The sequence below is a fragment of the Struthio camelus genome, chromosome 1 (assembly GCF_040807025.1).
Source record: "Struthio camelus isolate bStrCam1 chromosome 1, bStrCam1.hap1, whole genome shotgun sequence".
Taxonomy (NCBI): domain Eukaryota; kingdom Metazoa; phylum Chordata; class Aves; order Struthioniformes; family Struthionidae; genus Struthio; species Struthio camelus.
The window spans coordinates 67,563,022-67,579,512 of NC_090942.1; the positions used below are offsets into that span (position 1 = coordinate 67,563,022).

Below are 16,491 nucleotides of genomic sequence, written 5' to 3' on the forward strand. Positions count from 1 at the left end.
CAAAAATGATCACGCAAAGCTTTTCCCATCAGCACTTCCTGTGATGAAAACAGATGGCGGGCCGAGATAGCTCTCCCTGCTTGACAGCAAAAAGGAAGAAAATAGACAAGTGGGAAGAATTTAGACAAGCAACAGCTCGTGGATTGCATTTCCGTGTTCGTGCACAAATCCTCTTACTATCCAAAGCTCCTCACTTGCCAGCCAGCCCGAGCCAAAGATAGCCCTATTGCCTTCAACAGTCTCCACCGAGTCGAACATCACCGAGGCCCAGCAGGCTTGGGAGGCATGACCCCCCTCCAGGCTCTTCCCTCTTCCCGGCCATTTCTAAAAGCTGCACACAGCTCCCCCGTAGGGACCCTGCCATCTCTAGGGTTCAGCAGCGCTGCCGCAGCAGTGCCTGCGAGCCCAGCTGCCGAGGGAGGACTGGGATGCCCTTGCTGTCAGCGCATGCACGGGCACTTTGGCAGGGGAAAAAGATGTTTCTCGCTTTGAGAAGCAGGTATGGTACCCTGTACTGTACAGGGCACTCCTAACCCAATTTTCTGCCAACTTCAGCTCTTCCTTTGCTTCCACATCCCCTGAGGCTGGAGATTTGCATCTTACACAGCAGTCTTGTACAGCGATCTTATTTAGATATTGGAGCATTTCAGAGATCACTCAAATCTGCTGGAAACAGTATGTGGGGAACCAGCCCATATTTTATTATTCACCTCAATCTCAGAAAAGAGAGGAAGCATCTTTATTTTTGATTTCTTTCTCCTTTAATTTTGAGTGCCTTTCTCAATTTCCTTTCCTTTAATTCTGAAACCCTTTACACTTACAATTATGCATCTTTAACAGTTAAATACATGTAAAAGCACAGGCCAAGACAACGCACCGCAAACTGACAGAAGTAGACCAGAGAGCACAGAGTTAAATGAACAAAAATGGCCAGTTTATTCACTGGAACAGTTATGCATTACACTGTAATTTTAATTTGAACATAAAGATGTAAGAATCAGTATATTGGCTTCTTTTAATTATTTTCTTTAGCACTAGAGTGTTTTTCCCAACCATTTGACTGCATGATCATATTACACATGTACAAGCACAGACTTTATGAATCCCTCACAAGGCATTAACCTAGGATTGTCTACAAGGACGAGTTAACATGGGAATTACTTCAATTTTAAAAAACAAATGATGCATTTTTTTGGAAACAAGAATTAAATTTTTTGCTTTTAGCATAAAGTAGCAACAAGAAGAGTTTCCAATATTCAGTCTTTAGCAAATGAACATATATACTTCCATATTCTTCACCACCTAGAAACACTCCATCATTTAACCCCAAGAAGGCAGGACAACATAACGTCAATTCAACATAGGAGTAGCTGAGTTATTACAGCAGTAAACATACAGTATACAAATTTGTGTTTTTCCACAAGCACCACCAATTTTAAAACTCTTCTGAAAGGAACACAGCAACCTGTTTGGTTCATTAGATACAGAACGTCATGCAAATGGGAACATTCAATAGATTACAAAAGTCACAAAACATCAGTTTTCCTTGTTTTGAATTGTTTACAAAGGAGCAAGGTAATTAACCCATTAACAGTCAAACCACAGGGCTTAAGTCAATAGGGCAATAACTAATAAAATGGACTTAATTTATCCACTGGCATGGCACACAAATGGCCATACCTGTGAATAGGAAAATAAAAAGCTAGATTACTCTTATTTCTACTTCATAGCTGATGAAGTAACAGCTCAGTTAGCAAATCAGTCTACTTGAAACTTGTATCAATCTCTTGTGTTCATTAATTTCCAAAATATTCTTGAAATCAAAACAGCTACAGCTTTTATAAAAAATCTATTTAATTCAGTTTACTAATGCTGAGAAAAAACATGTACTCTTCTCCACTGTTTCCGCTACAGCTAATAATGATGAGCAAAACCAACACAAGCCTTCACAGAAAGACACTCTTTGAAACACAGGGCCCTGTCACCCAGAGTCTGCCTGCACATTAACTCCAGCCATGGAATATAGGATTTTTCCTTTACCTCTTGTCAGTCCGTCACTTGGGTGCTGTTAGATTTCATGGAGGGGATTTGCAAGAACTCCACAGGAAACAGATTAAAATCCAATGCAGATTTAAGCCCTGCATCTCCGAATGAAAGATACAGACTCCGTGCGATAGTCTTCTTGCCTTTCTAACATGAGGAATATGCAGATCACGCAACAAATAAGAATTTTCTAGCTTAATCGTGGATATGGAAAAGCTACATGATGTTAAGAATCTCATGCACGCATTTTACATTGCATATTTAGATGCATTCGTGCCTTAAGGCGAAAGGCATTTGCTTTTTTGTTTATTTCCCACAGGATGCTTAATTATATTAAAAAAAACAGCCACCCAATGGTTAAAAAAAGTCTGAACACTGTATATCCCTTTCAGATGCACTGCACACACAGTGACAGAAAACTGAAGAAAAGTGATGACTGTAGTTTTTAAAGAGGTAACTATAGCAATGGTCATACTTCAAAGGTAAAACGTCAGTCCCTGCCATTTTCAAACAAAGACTTCTGAAATACAGAAAGAAATAAGTTCACTGTAACCTCAGTGGATGTGCATCTTCCACCAGAGGAGGGAAACAGACCTCCAAGGGGTTGACATAATCTATACCTTGTGATGATCTCGATCCAGCTATACTGGAACGGGCAGCACAACTCCTACCGACTTCCACGCTGCACGCCGAGTGATGGGCCCAGGCTTGGGTGGGTCGTCCCCAGTGGGTCCCGCTTTCCTAACAGCTGTACTTAAGCATTCGCAACATAATTTTCATGGGCAGCCTTCATAGATGAGGTCTAGACTGTATTTCATAACGTAATCTCCTTTTTGTTTACACCTAAATATGGCAAATGGCTAAAACAACTTCAGAATCCTTTTTAATTGGAAATAAACTGAAAGTCATCATTAAAACTTGCAGCATTACCTTAACTACAGCTTCGTTCTATGAACCCTACTGTATAGCTATGATTACATTAATTTACTGGGAAAAACGTGGATGGAGCAAGCGCACAGATGCCAACCTGTCAGTCAGATCAAGCAGAAAGAATTTAACTATTGCCTCCATCTAGAAGGCAGAAACTTCTGCACGGTTAGCATGAGAAATGACAATATTTCTTCTTTTTGTAAAAAAAGATTTACCTTCTGACCGATAGAATTTACCTTCCATTTACCTTCTGACTGATCCAATACATTTTTCATACTACGACATTTTACAATTTCTTATTCATTCATCTTCTTCTCTACTTACATTTTAATCTATACATTGGTTTCATTATTTCACATATTTCCTATAAACTGGATTTCCAGAAGTGGATCGTTTCACTGAACAAGGAAAACTTTTTTCTCCTGTGTGAGAAAATAAAGCCCAAAACAGACCGCCCCAGATCTGAACGGACTATTCCAAACCCAAAGAAATTTCAAGGCTCTCCTAGAGAACAAAAGCTGCATTTCAGACATGAAAGACAGAGCAGGATTTGAAAGTCACTTCTTCCTGTGTAGGACATACCTCAGCATTTTTAAGCAAACACGACCTTTAGAAAATATATGCATCTTTTTTCTTATTTTTTTAATCTTTAAAAATCAAAATAGATATCAACACATTGGAAATTAATTTTAAATGAGGGAAATTTAGTATTTCGCAACTCTTAAAAAACTGGCTTTTGTTTTTGTCTGCAGTAAATACCTCCTACCAAATATCTCACAAAGTTGTATGTCATCAATCGTAAGATAATAAAGAAGAGTTTATCATCTCAGGTTCAAGATATATATTTTATTTGTACTGATTAACTGACAAAAGCTGTCCTGGGGACCTACACAGTTTTATAACTTACAATGCAATAACTACAGTCATTTATACATTTAAGCTGCTTTGTTTCTAGTTCTGTTAATTTTCCAACACTTACGTTTTATTATATTAAAAAATATAAATTGAAAAATTAGAAATGAAGAGTTTAAAGCTTAAGAGAATAAAAAATTTAATAAACCCACTTATTTCTACAAAACATGGCCACAATTTCTAAACCACTGGATGCTGTTCTGTAACTCTTGATCCACATGGACATACCAGCACAATGTTTCAACTTCCCAAATTTGCTTTGCAAATCACAATTGCAAACAAATGCATTACTAAACAAATGTTCCAATACAAGGATTTTTTTTCCCCAATAAATTCATACATAGAAAGGAAACGTATTTCACTGAATTTCTGGTCAATTTAGCTTTTAAATTCAGGGAAAAATGTTTTGGTTTGGATATGAAACTAGGTAAAAATATTCCAAGTACTGCTTGCAGTAACTGTATTCAATGTGCAATGCAAATTCTTTTTCCACTGAACAATATACAGTAGCTGTCTTTGTTGGACATACATAGACATCACCACTGCAGAGTACTAATACAGCAGTCTGACAAGGTCAGGAATTCTGAGACGCTTTTTAAAGGCAACATTCGCCTCAGGCAAAACGTTTCTTTAGTAAAAATCAAAATAGCAGCTAATCTCAGTGCCAAAAAATATGATAGAGCTAAACAAGTTTTACTTGACTTTCCTATGACAAGACAACATGTAGATTAAGTATGATACTAAATAGTTATGTAAATGTATACAAGAATCGTGTGAACTGCACAGAAACCGAAGCAGAAACACTGCAAACTGTTGTCTGTTTGATCCGATCAGAATTTGATGTCAGTTTGCTCCTATTTTCTCCACCTCTGACTCTGAATGTTTCGTTACAATAGCTCAGCTGCTTTGCCAAGGTTACACGACATACACTGTTGATTACATAGAGTATTTCTATTTACAGCACCTTCATTACTGGTACTATGGTGATAATGATAGTTAGGCACACTGATTGGTCACTGATTCTTTCCTCTGCTGATGCTCTGTGTATCATAACATTTGGTTAGCGCTGTTAGTAACAGCCGACTGAGTTTGTTTTCTCAGATACAGGCAAAAACATGAAGGAATTATTCCAACCATCTCTGCAGCAATTTTTTTCAACTGAGCTGCACTTTAGGCTGTCCTGTCTTTTGAGCCTGTAGATCATACTGACGCTGCAGAGAAGGGAACAGAGTGATGTGGAAAAACCTAAGCTTTTCATCTGTAAATAAATTAAGGCCACCTGACAAAGAGCAAGGAGTCTGCTAATTACCAACAAATGGGCAGTACTGAGGACTTCTTTTCTATCTGATGACCAGAGAGGAAGCCCATAGATGCTGAAACACTACATCTTCGTTAGCCACTTGCCTTGCTGTCAGGTACTGTGCAAAATAAATTCTGCAATCCTTGATTTTGTTCTGAAATCCACTATTAAAAAAAAGAAAAAAAAACAGATTTATTGAGCTTTTGCAGGAAAGAATCTTTAACTAGGAACACTGTGCACTGTTGCAATAGAATCTGTGTAGCGTAGATCACCTGAGTATTTGTCATAAACTGACATGAGCTAAGGTTCTGTATCTGTCGATTTTTGGCAAGGAAAAAATGCACTACAGTAAAATCCTACCACCTTTGATCCACACCGTTAACCTCACCTGCAGGAGTTATTCCACCACAGAGTACTTCACACAAAATGCATACAACTTCGCCATTCACACTAGCCTTTCACGGTAAGGCCTCGAGCTAGTATCCTGAATATGGGAGCAGGAGGAAAGAATGTTTTTAATTAGCACACAACATTTTACTTGTTTTATATATTCTTTCTCAGATACCAAATAGAAAGTAACCCCAAAAAACAGCACCAATTCATCTACTTGTCTGAAATGCAAAAATATAATTACGATGTAAGCAACAATTGAAAACAAATCAATACACCATCCTTTTGTCTCCTTCTTAGGCTTAATAATTCTTTCAGTGAAGAGCTACAACAAAACCGGAAGCTAGCATAATAGGAATTAGAAAATAAGTGCATAAACAATATCAGTGCAGCAGCAAAATATACAGTCATCGTTATCTTTCCAATTCAACCCATTTCCAACATTTTTGTGCAATACAAATTGGCCATATGCTGGCCAATGCAACAAGCCTCCTTTTTAATATTAACTCAGTCATTCTTCATTTAAGCTATTTCTGCTTGTTTTTTAAAAAATAAAATGAATTAAATACAACTCTCTCAAAAAAAAGACTGTATTTTATAAACACAAAATTATGGTGCAAATAGAGGAAGAAATAAATACCACACTCTTAACGACAAAAGGAAATTTGAACTGGTTCCTATGGCTGAACTTATAGGACGGGAGGGTAGGATTTTTGTAACATACTTTCTTAAATATTGGCTTAAGTCTCTCAGTATTTCAGAGGTAAAGCCAAGCAGCTGGGAGGAACACTTTGTCAAGATGTTAAATTTCACTACACTGTAACTGTGATAGCAAAGTTTGGATACAATCAGAGGAACCATAAAAAGTCTTCTTGATAGGTTGGGCTCTGTGCTTTGTGTTCTTCTTCTCAACCTTCCCTCCCGTTGCCAGAACACAGTGGATTTGAATCCAGGCTTGTCAACGCAGCAACAAGGCAGGATTGTCTGCCGACTCGCTGGGAACAACCCGAACCCTTGTTGCATCAACTCCACTCTGTTTGCATTTTCTCTTACGTTGCATATGAAGATTAGGGGTAAGGAGGAGGCTTAGAGAGACAGTTGAGAGGGGCACACTGAGAGCTGGAATGTGGCTGCTCTTCTGGAAGAGCATTAGGACTGAAAATTAAAAAGAAAAGAGAAAAAAGGCTTAAAAACATGGTACACATTTCATATGCATGTAAACAGTACAGGGATGGAAACAAACGTCAAAAGGTGATGAAACCTCATTTCTAAATCTGTATCCTCAGATACATAGTATACATAACAAAAAACCTTAGTGCACACATGTTCAGTGACACCTGGACATATACATGAAATGCTGCAGATATCCTGCTTGCCAATTCATGTATACAACTGCTGTTTGCATGCCCTAACAAAGAATGGAGAAATGAATGTATGTGTAAAATGAGGAAGTGAATTTCAAGGGCAAAGTACAGGTGCCATCTTTAACGGGAGCATTAAGGATTTTATATACGCAACTAATTAACTGTTCTAAATGAAGAGAAGCGCCAATCTGGAAATCAGGTTTCAGTACTTTCTGAAAACATGGTCTCTTACTGAATGCAACCTATTAACTAGTATGTTCATATAAATACAGTGCCATCTTCCTCAGTAGGCAACATAACCATTATACATCTTGTAATTCACCACTTCCAAAGGTTTCTGTTGTTTTTCCAATGTGCTCCTTGAATCCTCTTCAGTTCTGTAATAGTTTGTTTTTCCATAAACAATTGCTCTGAAGATAGCATTTGCCTCTTAAACCTCTAAATGTGCATATATGCATTTATAGGTAGTACATACCATCATGTAATAGAGAGACGTCAGAACTAGCTTTTAACAGGCTAGGTCTGATACAAGCAGCAACCTAGACGTGGTAGCACAAAGATAAGGGCCAGCTGCCGTAAGCATACCTTACTTTTCGGTGCAGAGCTCCAGGATGCTCCTCCTAGAAGACTTAACTTACTCCGGTTGGCTCATTTAAAGCTAGCTCAGTTATCTACACTACACTGCAATATGCAATGCAGGCACAGCTTAAGTAAGTCCCCTACGATTCCTCAGCCTTGGGCTGTACACTTTTACAAGGGTGAATTTCAGCTCACATAGCTGATGTCGAGCTGACTGACAGCCACTAATCTTTCAAGGAAAGCACGCGGCAAAACAAAATGCCAAAACAGAATACAAGTAAATATAATTTATAAGCGACTACAGTACTTAAATGTGTCTGGGAAGAGGGTTTTTTTTTTTTTTTTAAATGTTTCATATATTTTACAGTCTTGGAGTTATTCCAAGCTCAGCTGCATGTATATGATGAAGCACAATCATTTCTGTTCCTGTCCTCAAGAAAATTTGCTTTTTCCATTTTCCTTCCTTTAGAAATCATGCTGTTACATATTATCTCTCCAGTACAGAGTACGGGAATGTTGAAAGGAAAGCAATTAGTCTATTGCTGGAAATGAATCAATTTGAAATGCCAGAGGAATTTGAGAATCTGCAATTGGAAATGCCAGAGGTACTGAAAATGTCTGTAGTTACACATGTAGCATTTAAAATTAGGGAAACAAAGAAAAAGACACTGCATTTACTTAAGACAGAAACAAGCGTGCACCATCACTGTTAAGAAATTATACGGGGATATCATGTTTTCAAATCAGAGGAGCTTAAAAGATCATGACCACAAATACATTGATATTACAACTCAGCAGGAGTTAAGAGTCCTTGCACCTCTGATTTAGTTGAAGATCATGAACTTGCATGCCTTAAGTTAGACTCTGTTTCACAGTTACGCTCTTAAAGAGGAGTTGCCTGATTGCAAAATGCCTGGTCGGTGTAGGTTATAGATGCTCTGCACCTCACAAGTTTTGCTTCATGCTCAGCTATCTCAGTAGGTTGGTCCTAAAGTATTTAGTGCTTTTTAAGACTATAAATCCTCAGTTTCTATCCACCTTTAGAACAGCTAGATATAGGTGTGAGACTAAGTCTAAGCACCTAGATATAAATATTTATAAATATTTAACCCAAAATGTTTTCTTGAAGCTTAGCAATTGGGCTGGTTTAAACAAAAACCCTGAGCGGACACCAAACCTGTCTTCCCTAGTTATTTCTTTCCATGGTTGTAACCTTCCTTTTGGTCTGCTGTATTATACAATATACAGATGCAAATATAGCACCTAAAGTGGAATCTGAATGAGATCTTTGCCTACCACACTCAAATGAGTATGTCAGGAGACACTGGAGAGGGACCCAAAGATCTTCATTTACTCTAGAACATATCCATCCATCAAGAGCCAGCTCCAGGCTTTGGCACCTCTTATGTTTTCAAGATACGCTTGGGGGAAGAACTAGACTTAAATCTTTAAGAGAAACAAAAGCGAATTGCAACTTTAACATGGCATTTGGGGAGGACAAACAAGGTGGTGCTCTATACCACCCTTGTTACCCTACAAAGACTGACTTTCCCCTCCCTTGCTCCCCCACCTCTCCTTTCAAGGACATCTGTGATTATCAAAAAAGAATGGAAAACTCAACATACATTTTCCTTGCTCATTAGCCAAAATATATTTGTTTTTTGGGGCTTCCATCCTAACTTTAAAAATGAACACCACAAGATGTTCATGCTTTGGGTGAGAAGACTAGTGAGGAAACAGCCATCTTTAGGATCAACTATGTGCAGGAACAGCCTGAAACAAGACCTCTTTGAAACATAAGTTTCACCTGTATACATATATGCCCACCCATATTAGTGTTCTGGCATCACCTTCTGTATAAATCAGTGCTGACTGAAGATACTGTAATACAGAATATCCCAGAATATGCTCAGATTAGGAAACACTCTGCTTATCATCACATTCATTTTCTCTTCACAGTAATTCTGCATTGCTTCTCACTTTGAAATACAAGCACACTTCTACATGACAGAATAAATATAAAATTTGGTCTCACCATTCCCTTTTCAACCAATAATAAACATTAGGGGCATTGAGAAGAGAAAAAAAAAATCACAAGGTTATCAGTACAGGCACCTTTTCAGCAACATATATATACACCCATCACTTGCAGTCCTAGGAGGTTTGACTCCATGGAGTATTAATTCTAACACTCCATTGTTACACCACCCTCTCTCCAGAAAAACAGTATATCCAGTTCAGTAATACAGACTGCTATAGCAGTATAAGAACAGAAAATACATCATCCATCAGGCAGAATCAGCAAGTGACACACGGCATGCAGTGTGTGTGCTTTTTATGGCAGTCCAGGTGATCGTGGTAGCAGGTCCTGGAGTTCAGCTATCAGGCATACCGAAGGCAGGTCGTAGGGGATGGCAGGTGGAGCAAGAACACGAAACAATAGAAAGACAAGGAGGAACCTGAAACTGTTGACTATTAACTGGGAATAAGTGAGAATATTGTTACATTCCACACACAGGATATGTGCTGCTCTTAAAGCACTTGGTTTTAATAAACATTTTTGTAAACCTTTGTTTACCGCCTGATATCATTTGGGGATCTATTCATTCAGTTGATGAATGAGGTTTGTGTCATTTTTGTGCTAGTGTTATTGTCTATTTTTAAGCAGTTCCCTGCCCCCCACACCCCACCTCAGCACTCAAAATGCTAATCACGTATTTTTAAAATCAACTGGACAGGATCATGCAAAGCCCTTCAGTGTTAGTAAGTGCTCTTTTCTTTCTTAAAGATGTCATTGACATGCAATATTGTCTAGCGTAGATTGTAACTATAACAACTCAGCACAGGGAAATATTAAAAAAAAAAAATCAGTGATATTTTCAGAATGGAGCTATTTTGCATGCAGTAATATTTTACCTTATTTTTACTTTATTTCCTTTTTATATGAAATAAAATCATTGTTTCTTATACAATGATGAACATTCATTTCATCTGCAGTATTAGTATAGATTTTTTACAGCTAACGTGCCACTATCTTGACTTCTGATAATGACTATGAGATTTTCACTGGATTCAAAAGAAGCCTGAATATAGCCCAAAGAAAGGCACGCACTTTTTATTATTGGATTACGGTTAATATTTTAGTCTTGTCCAATATAATAAATCAGACAGATAGGAAACTACAGGTGATGGCAGGGGGGGTGGAATATGACAACACTCCCCAGTAATTTTCTGGACAGGCCTACGTTTGGCTGCCACATGATCTTTGAACTAGAAATTGAGGTGATGCATGGAAGGCACAGTGAGATTTTCATGCAATGTCACATCAGTTTACTTAGAAAACCTCTTAAGAAAAGGTCTCACAGATTCTCCAGATCAGGTTCTACTTTAAATACGCAGACACAAGCAACAAGACTAATATAAGTTGACTAGATGTTTCTTAGCATCAGCATCGGGATTTGGCTTGAATCTGCTCTTAGCTTAGCCAGTGTGGTTCTCCAAAACTTACACGCTGGAATCACCCATTTTCACAATTACTAGGTAATCCACAGAGATATACAAATTGCATTTAAAATTCAGTATAGGTAGTGGATTAGGAAAAACTCTGTATGTGCAATATTAAAGTACAGAGTCAATTGATCTGTGTTATGGTCAGGCATAAAAAGCTAGTTCAAATATGATTAGACATACCGCAAGGCAGAAAATATTTGTACGAATTACTAGTCTTAACATGTTATTGTTTGATCCTGGGTGAGATGCTGTTCAGAGGTCACACTACTGCAAGAGTGATATTAGAGATTTAAAAAACAAGCATACCTCTCTCTTAAAAAGGGTGATTTTAGGGCTGGGCATGACTTTAATCTGTCTCATTTGGCATCACTCCACAATTGAGAGTGTGCGTGTTACACCAGTAGGGATGATCAGAAGACCCAGAAGGGCATTACAATCTCCTGTCTTCCTCCTCTCCCCAGTTTGATAAACCTGAACCTCGTAAGTCTAAGTGGTTCTTTAAATGCCTTTAGTTTTCACTCCAGATTTCAATTACTTTATTTAAAGCACTCACAAACTCATGCCATCAGGCTGACTTCTATTAAATCTGTTGTTATGCTTCACTGCTCTACAAGGCTATGCAGCTATGTGGCTGAGACAAACAAAGCATCATAGGTAATACATCAAAAACAGTGCAGGTTTTCACTTAATCAGAAGAGTATCAATTTAGTGATAAAACTGATAGTCATTTAAAGGTCAATAGTTAAGCTAAGTATATGGGTACGTACTGTGTGTAGGATGACTGATCTGAATTTTTAAAGTATTGAACCACACTTTTAATTATCATTATTATTTCCTATATGCCATTCTTCTGGTTTGGAAACATTGCAAGAAATGCTTCTTGAACATGAGTTCCAGTTCTGGTTGCAGCTAATGATATCTTTCTAACAGAGGAAGAATTCAGGGACAAATCAGAAAATCCTGAGACTTCCCTTTGGAACACATCCCTTTCTGCGGGTTTGTTTGCAGAACAAAGTAATGCATACAAACAAACATATAGCAGTGATAAGTTAGCTAGGTCTTCCATTCTGACAAGAATCTCCAAAATTACAGGAGCAACTGGTTGTTAGTATTCAGAGTGGGAAGGTAAAATAGCATTTTCTCTACAAGGAGAGCTGCTCTGGAAAAAGCATTTAATAGGCTTTGTTTTTGTGATGCTAAATGAAATGGGGTTAAAATAAGATTTGCAGATATTAAATCTCCATCTGTTCAAAGCAACTGTCTAATGATGATATAAAATTGTTGTCATATCTAAAATATAGCAGAAAATGCGTTATAGGGGTTTTACATGGAACTAGTAACTTCTTCCATTGTGCTATGATACTCCAAACTGAGGAGTGGTACTTATTGCTTATACGGAACTTTCAACAACTTCTTACTACAAATATTATTTAATATTCGTAATACCTATATGTAGTAAAGAAGTTAATATCACTTCCACTTTACAGGCAATAAAAGAGAGGCACAAGTTAAGGGGCTTTCTCAAGGTCCCTGAGAGACTGCCTGTGACCTAGCAGAATTTGCACTCAGCGGCGCTTGACTTGCAGCCTGAAAGCCATACTACAACCATTCCCCAGCGTGCTTACTGCAGACTTCCATATGCCATAAGTTTGTTGCTGGAGGGAGGGGAACATCTTCATTATATTTAGGGCTTTAGATCAACTTGGTCACTATATATCAAGCTAAAAATAATATAAGCTATTTCAAATGAGAGAGTAGGGTCATAGATGACTATATGCACAGAACATAAAGTGAACTGATTAAAAAAAAGTATTGTGAAGTCCTTTGGTTTAGCTTGTTTTTTGTGTGCCTTGATTTACTTAACCTTCTCAGAAGCGTGATTTGGCCTTTGCACTACCCATGAGCAAGGACACCAGCAGTTTACTTTTAACAACAAGACTAGCAACCCACTGCAGTGGGACAGAGTTGTCAGCACCAGGAGAGCTCTCTACGAAGTGCCTGCTAAAATCTCACGAGTGCCTTTAAAATACTATCTTACAAAAAGAGAAGCCTGCACCTAGCCCTAAAATCAAAAGCCCCCCACTTAAGTATATTTATCTAGCAAGAAAATGCAATCGCTACTGTTTTGACATCACTGAGAAAGTGCCCGCATAAAAAGACCAAATGAGGACCGCAATATTCAACTTTGCGTTTTTGTCCACATGTTTTACATGGATATAAGTGCTTGAATTTTGTGATATTCATGTCTATACTGTCGCTGCAGAAATTGTCACTGCCCCTCAATTTGTTAAAAGTTGGCTGCTAGTGAAGACTTGTACAGATGGGAAGAGCTTTTCTATAAGGAAGGCAAGGGAACTTGCAGACTTGCTAAAACATGCAGCTATGTGCAAAGAGAAAAGAGTTAGTTAAGTTTACCTGACAGTCTGGCAATCGGGCCCCCTGGCTAGTTGTGAGCCGTGTGGCGGTATGGAGGCAGCAGGCTGCTGACAATCTACAAGAAACTGATAAATTAGACATATATACAGAGAGATTACAGAGCAAGGGGTTAGTAACAGTAGTACACAGGCTATGCATCTGATGGAGAGATTTAGTGAGGAATGCTTGCTTGGTTTCTCATCTGACAGAAACACCTTTTTTTCCTGATAGTAATAACAATAGTTGTTGGCTTTTTTTCTTTCCAGAAGCAGCAGTAAAGACATTTTAGTCTTCCATAAACATTGGCAAATGTTTTGTTTAAACTGATAGCAATAACAGGTCATATTCATAATCTGGATTTAACCTTCGTACCCATCATTCTTCTGCGGGTGAGGAATGCAACTGTTTTGCTTACACCTAATATAAAAAGTGTCAACAAAGCTACTCAGAATTTCTCCAGAGATCTTATATTTTACAGTTACAGATGTCATCTCAGCACGGTCTTTGAGGAAAAGTTTGCAAGAAGTTCACAACTTCTAAATAGTGCCTGTGAGATTATTTTGTATAGGGAAAGAAGGTGGTGGGGGGGAATTGATGCAGCTGCTTTTCACTGTTTTATCTAGATTATTTTATCAATTCTCTGCCAAAGCAGTTTCCACACAAATCACTTGCAAAGCTATATTCCAGTTTTCAATGTAACAAAAGTAAAGCCATGTAATCCTTTGTTGCTTTGTTTTCACCGTGACATTTCAAATACAAAAACATTTTAAAACTCAGTATTGTTTTGGTAAATTCAGAAAAGTAGCCGGACAAGACACAACCCTGCCTCCTAGCTCACTAGTTTCTAGCCAGATTTCCAGACCTCAGTGTTTGCCTATCTCTCCCCACTATCAGTCTGGCCCTTCATGATAGAAATTATCCATACTTTCCACGACCTGCGTGATTCAGCCTGTCAGACAGCACTGTTGTCAGGGTCCTTTCGGACATTAAAGTCTATGGGTGAACTTCTGACTATCTGGAAATCAGGTGGAGATTACTTTTTGACTCCAGCAGTGTTTGCAGAGCTAGCGATCTCTCTAACTGCTACAACTTGATTCTCAACCTAACTCTTCAGAGGAGAGAACTTACTTTCCCATGAATCTTCAAAATGAGTTGACTAGATCTCATGGACTAGGAAAGAATTTGATTTTTTTTTTTTTTTAAATTAGCTGCTACTTGAAGCTCAACACCAGTAATTATATTTTCTCTTTTGAATATGTTTGCCTTCCAAAATTCACTTCTACTCCTTGCATAACTCAAGTGAAGGAACCAGTAATAACGTGCTGTAAACATTTTTGAGATGACCTCAGGTACAACAGAGAGCAACACACCTTCCTAGCAACACTGAATGTCATATCCAGTATTATCCAGATAGGCCCAGAATGCTGCTTCCTAGGAAGATCTGTGCTGACCTCCTGTGGGTGGAAGCAAGTCCACCCAAATCCCTCACTGCTTCCTGCCTCAGCCAGTAGGCGATGATTTTGAACCTATTTCCAAGTGCACAGGTATCTACATCATAAAAGTATATGCATGATGTGAGCTGACATCGTTATGTCAGGAGGCAGAAATGGAATGAGGAAGGACACTGCCATTCTTTCATATCCCAGGACAGTCACTCTTGTCCTTACTATGTCTTTTAGCAGAGGAATGCAAGAGCTGGCAATGTATCTGAGCCACAAATAGAGAGGTCTATTACTTCAGCAAAAAGTTCAATTAAAAGAAAAGGTGCCTGATGGGGACAGACAGAGCCAGCTAATTGTATTCTAAATAAACTAGTTTGCAGCAATCCAAAGCAAAGTTCTCCCTGACAGCTTGCAGAAGGTAGTCAGTGAGAAAAGGAAGACAGAAATCTGTGTGATGAAGAGGTGTGGGCAGGTTTCATAAACGTAGAAGAAATTGTTCTGACAGGCTTTGCCAGAAACAATGCAAATGTCCGATTTATGATCCTATTTTACTATCTCAGCCATCCTGCAAACATTTTATACCTCCTCATCTGCTACATTTAGCAGAATGCATGAATAGAGAGCCAGATTTTGCAAGCATTATGCAACCTGAATAATAACTATTCAATGTGAACAAATTCCCTGGACTTCACATGAAGCAGTTCTACTCAGCATCAGCAACTCAGCAATACTCACAACCTGGCTCAGAGTGAGTTACATCAGTATGAAATCTAGTGATCCACATGACTTTAAATGGCTGAATTTCCCTTCTACATCCTCCAGGAGTGAAGTTCTTGAGGATTATGATAGGAAAGAGCAAAGCACAACGCATAAGGCTTAAACATACACATTGCAAATTCAAAGAGGCTCAGCTCTACTCATACCCAGGCAGCCGTGCCAAAGCTAAATTTACTCCTTTTATATTAATCCTTTTAAAGTTTGGAGAATTTGTTCCTACCTTCTCAAATGACATGACAGTCATGAAATGACTTCTTGTTATATTGTGTTTAAAGATGAAAACTGGAAAACTGCATTTGGTTCTGCTAAGGAACACCTGCCTGTATCAAGTAAACACCTGCCTCTTTCTGAAACGATCTGTTGAAGGTCAAAAGTTTCAAAGATGTCTTTTCCTAATCTGTGGTCAATGACACAGACCATGAAGAAAAAGAAGGAAAGATATGCTCTCTTCTACTAAAAGAAAAAAAAAAGTGATTACATTGGAAGAGGCCTGTTCCCAATATTATGTTTTAACTCTGAGGAAGCGTCAGTGAAGCTATGAATGAAAGGACAGTTTGTCATTTGTACAGAAGACACTTGTGGCACGGATACAGACTGTAACTTCTTATATGTCTGCAGAGATGAACACCAACAAAATGATTAATAAAAGTTATTAAACACAGATTTCTCTCATCTCCAGTTGCTGTGAGGAAATAAACTACTGCGGAGCAGGGGATGGACTAGTTGACCTCTTAAGAACCCTTTTATGATTCTGTGAACCTATAATAAAAGACATGAAATTCAGTGACCATTGCAAGCATAAAGTGCAAAGAGGAGCTGTTCTGCACAA

At 38.3% G+C, this 16,491-nt stretch overlaps 1 protein-coding gene across 5 annotated transcripts in view; it reads right to left on the bottom strand.

Annotated features, from left to right (window-relative positions):
- Nucleotides 1-912: 912 nt before the first annotated feature.
- The window catches only part of BICD1 (BICD cargo adaptor 1), a 193,338-nt gene continuing 177,759 nt past the window's right edge, over nt 913-16,491 (bottom strand). For 2 of the 5 annotated variants that reach the window (XM_068946333.1, XM_068946312.1), the window contains 2 exons: nt 13,444-13,519; nt 913-6,730 (listed from right to left, as the gene is read on the bottom strand). In XM_068946333.1, the coding sequence (XP_068802434.1) occupies nt 13,472-13,519 (48 nt within the window). In that variant the 3' untranslated portion in view covers nt 913-6,730; nt 13,444-13,471. Of the gene's footprint in view, nt 6,731-13,443; nt 13,530-16,491 lie in introns of all 5 variants that reach the window. The other 3 variants (XM_068946341.1, XM_068946319.1, XM_068946325.1) reach the window with 2 other exon arrangements.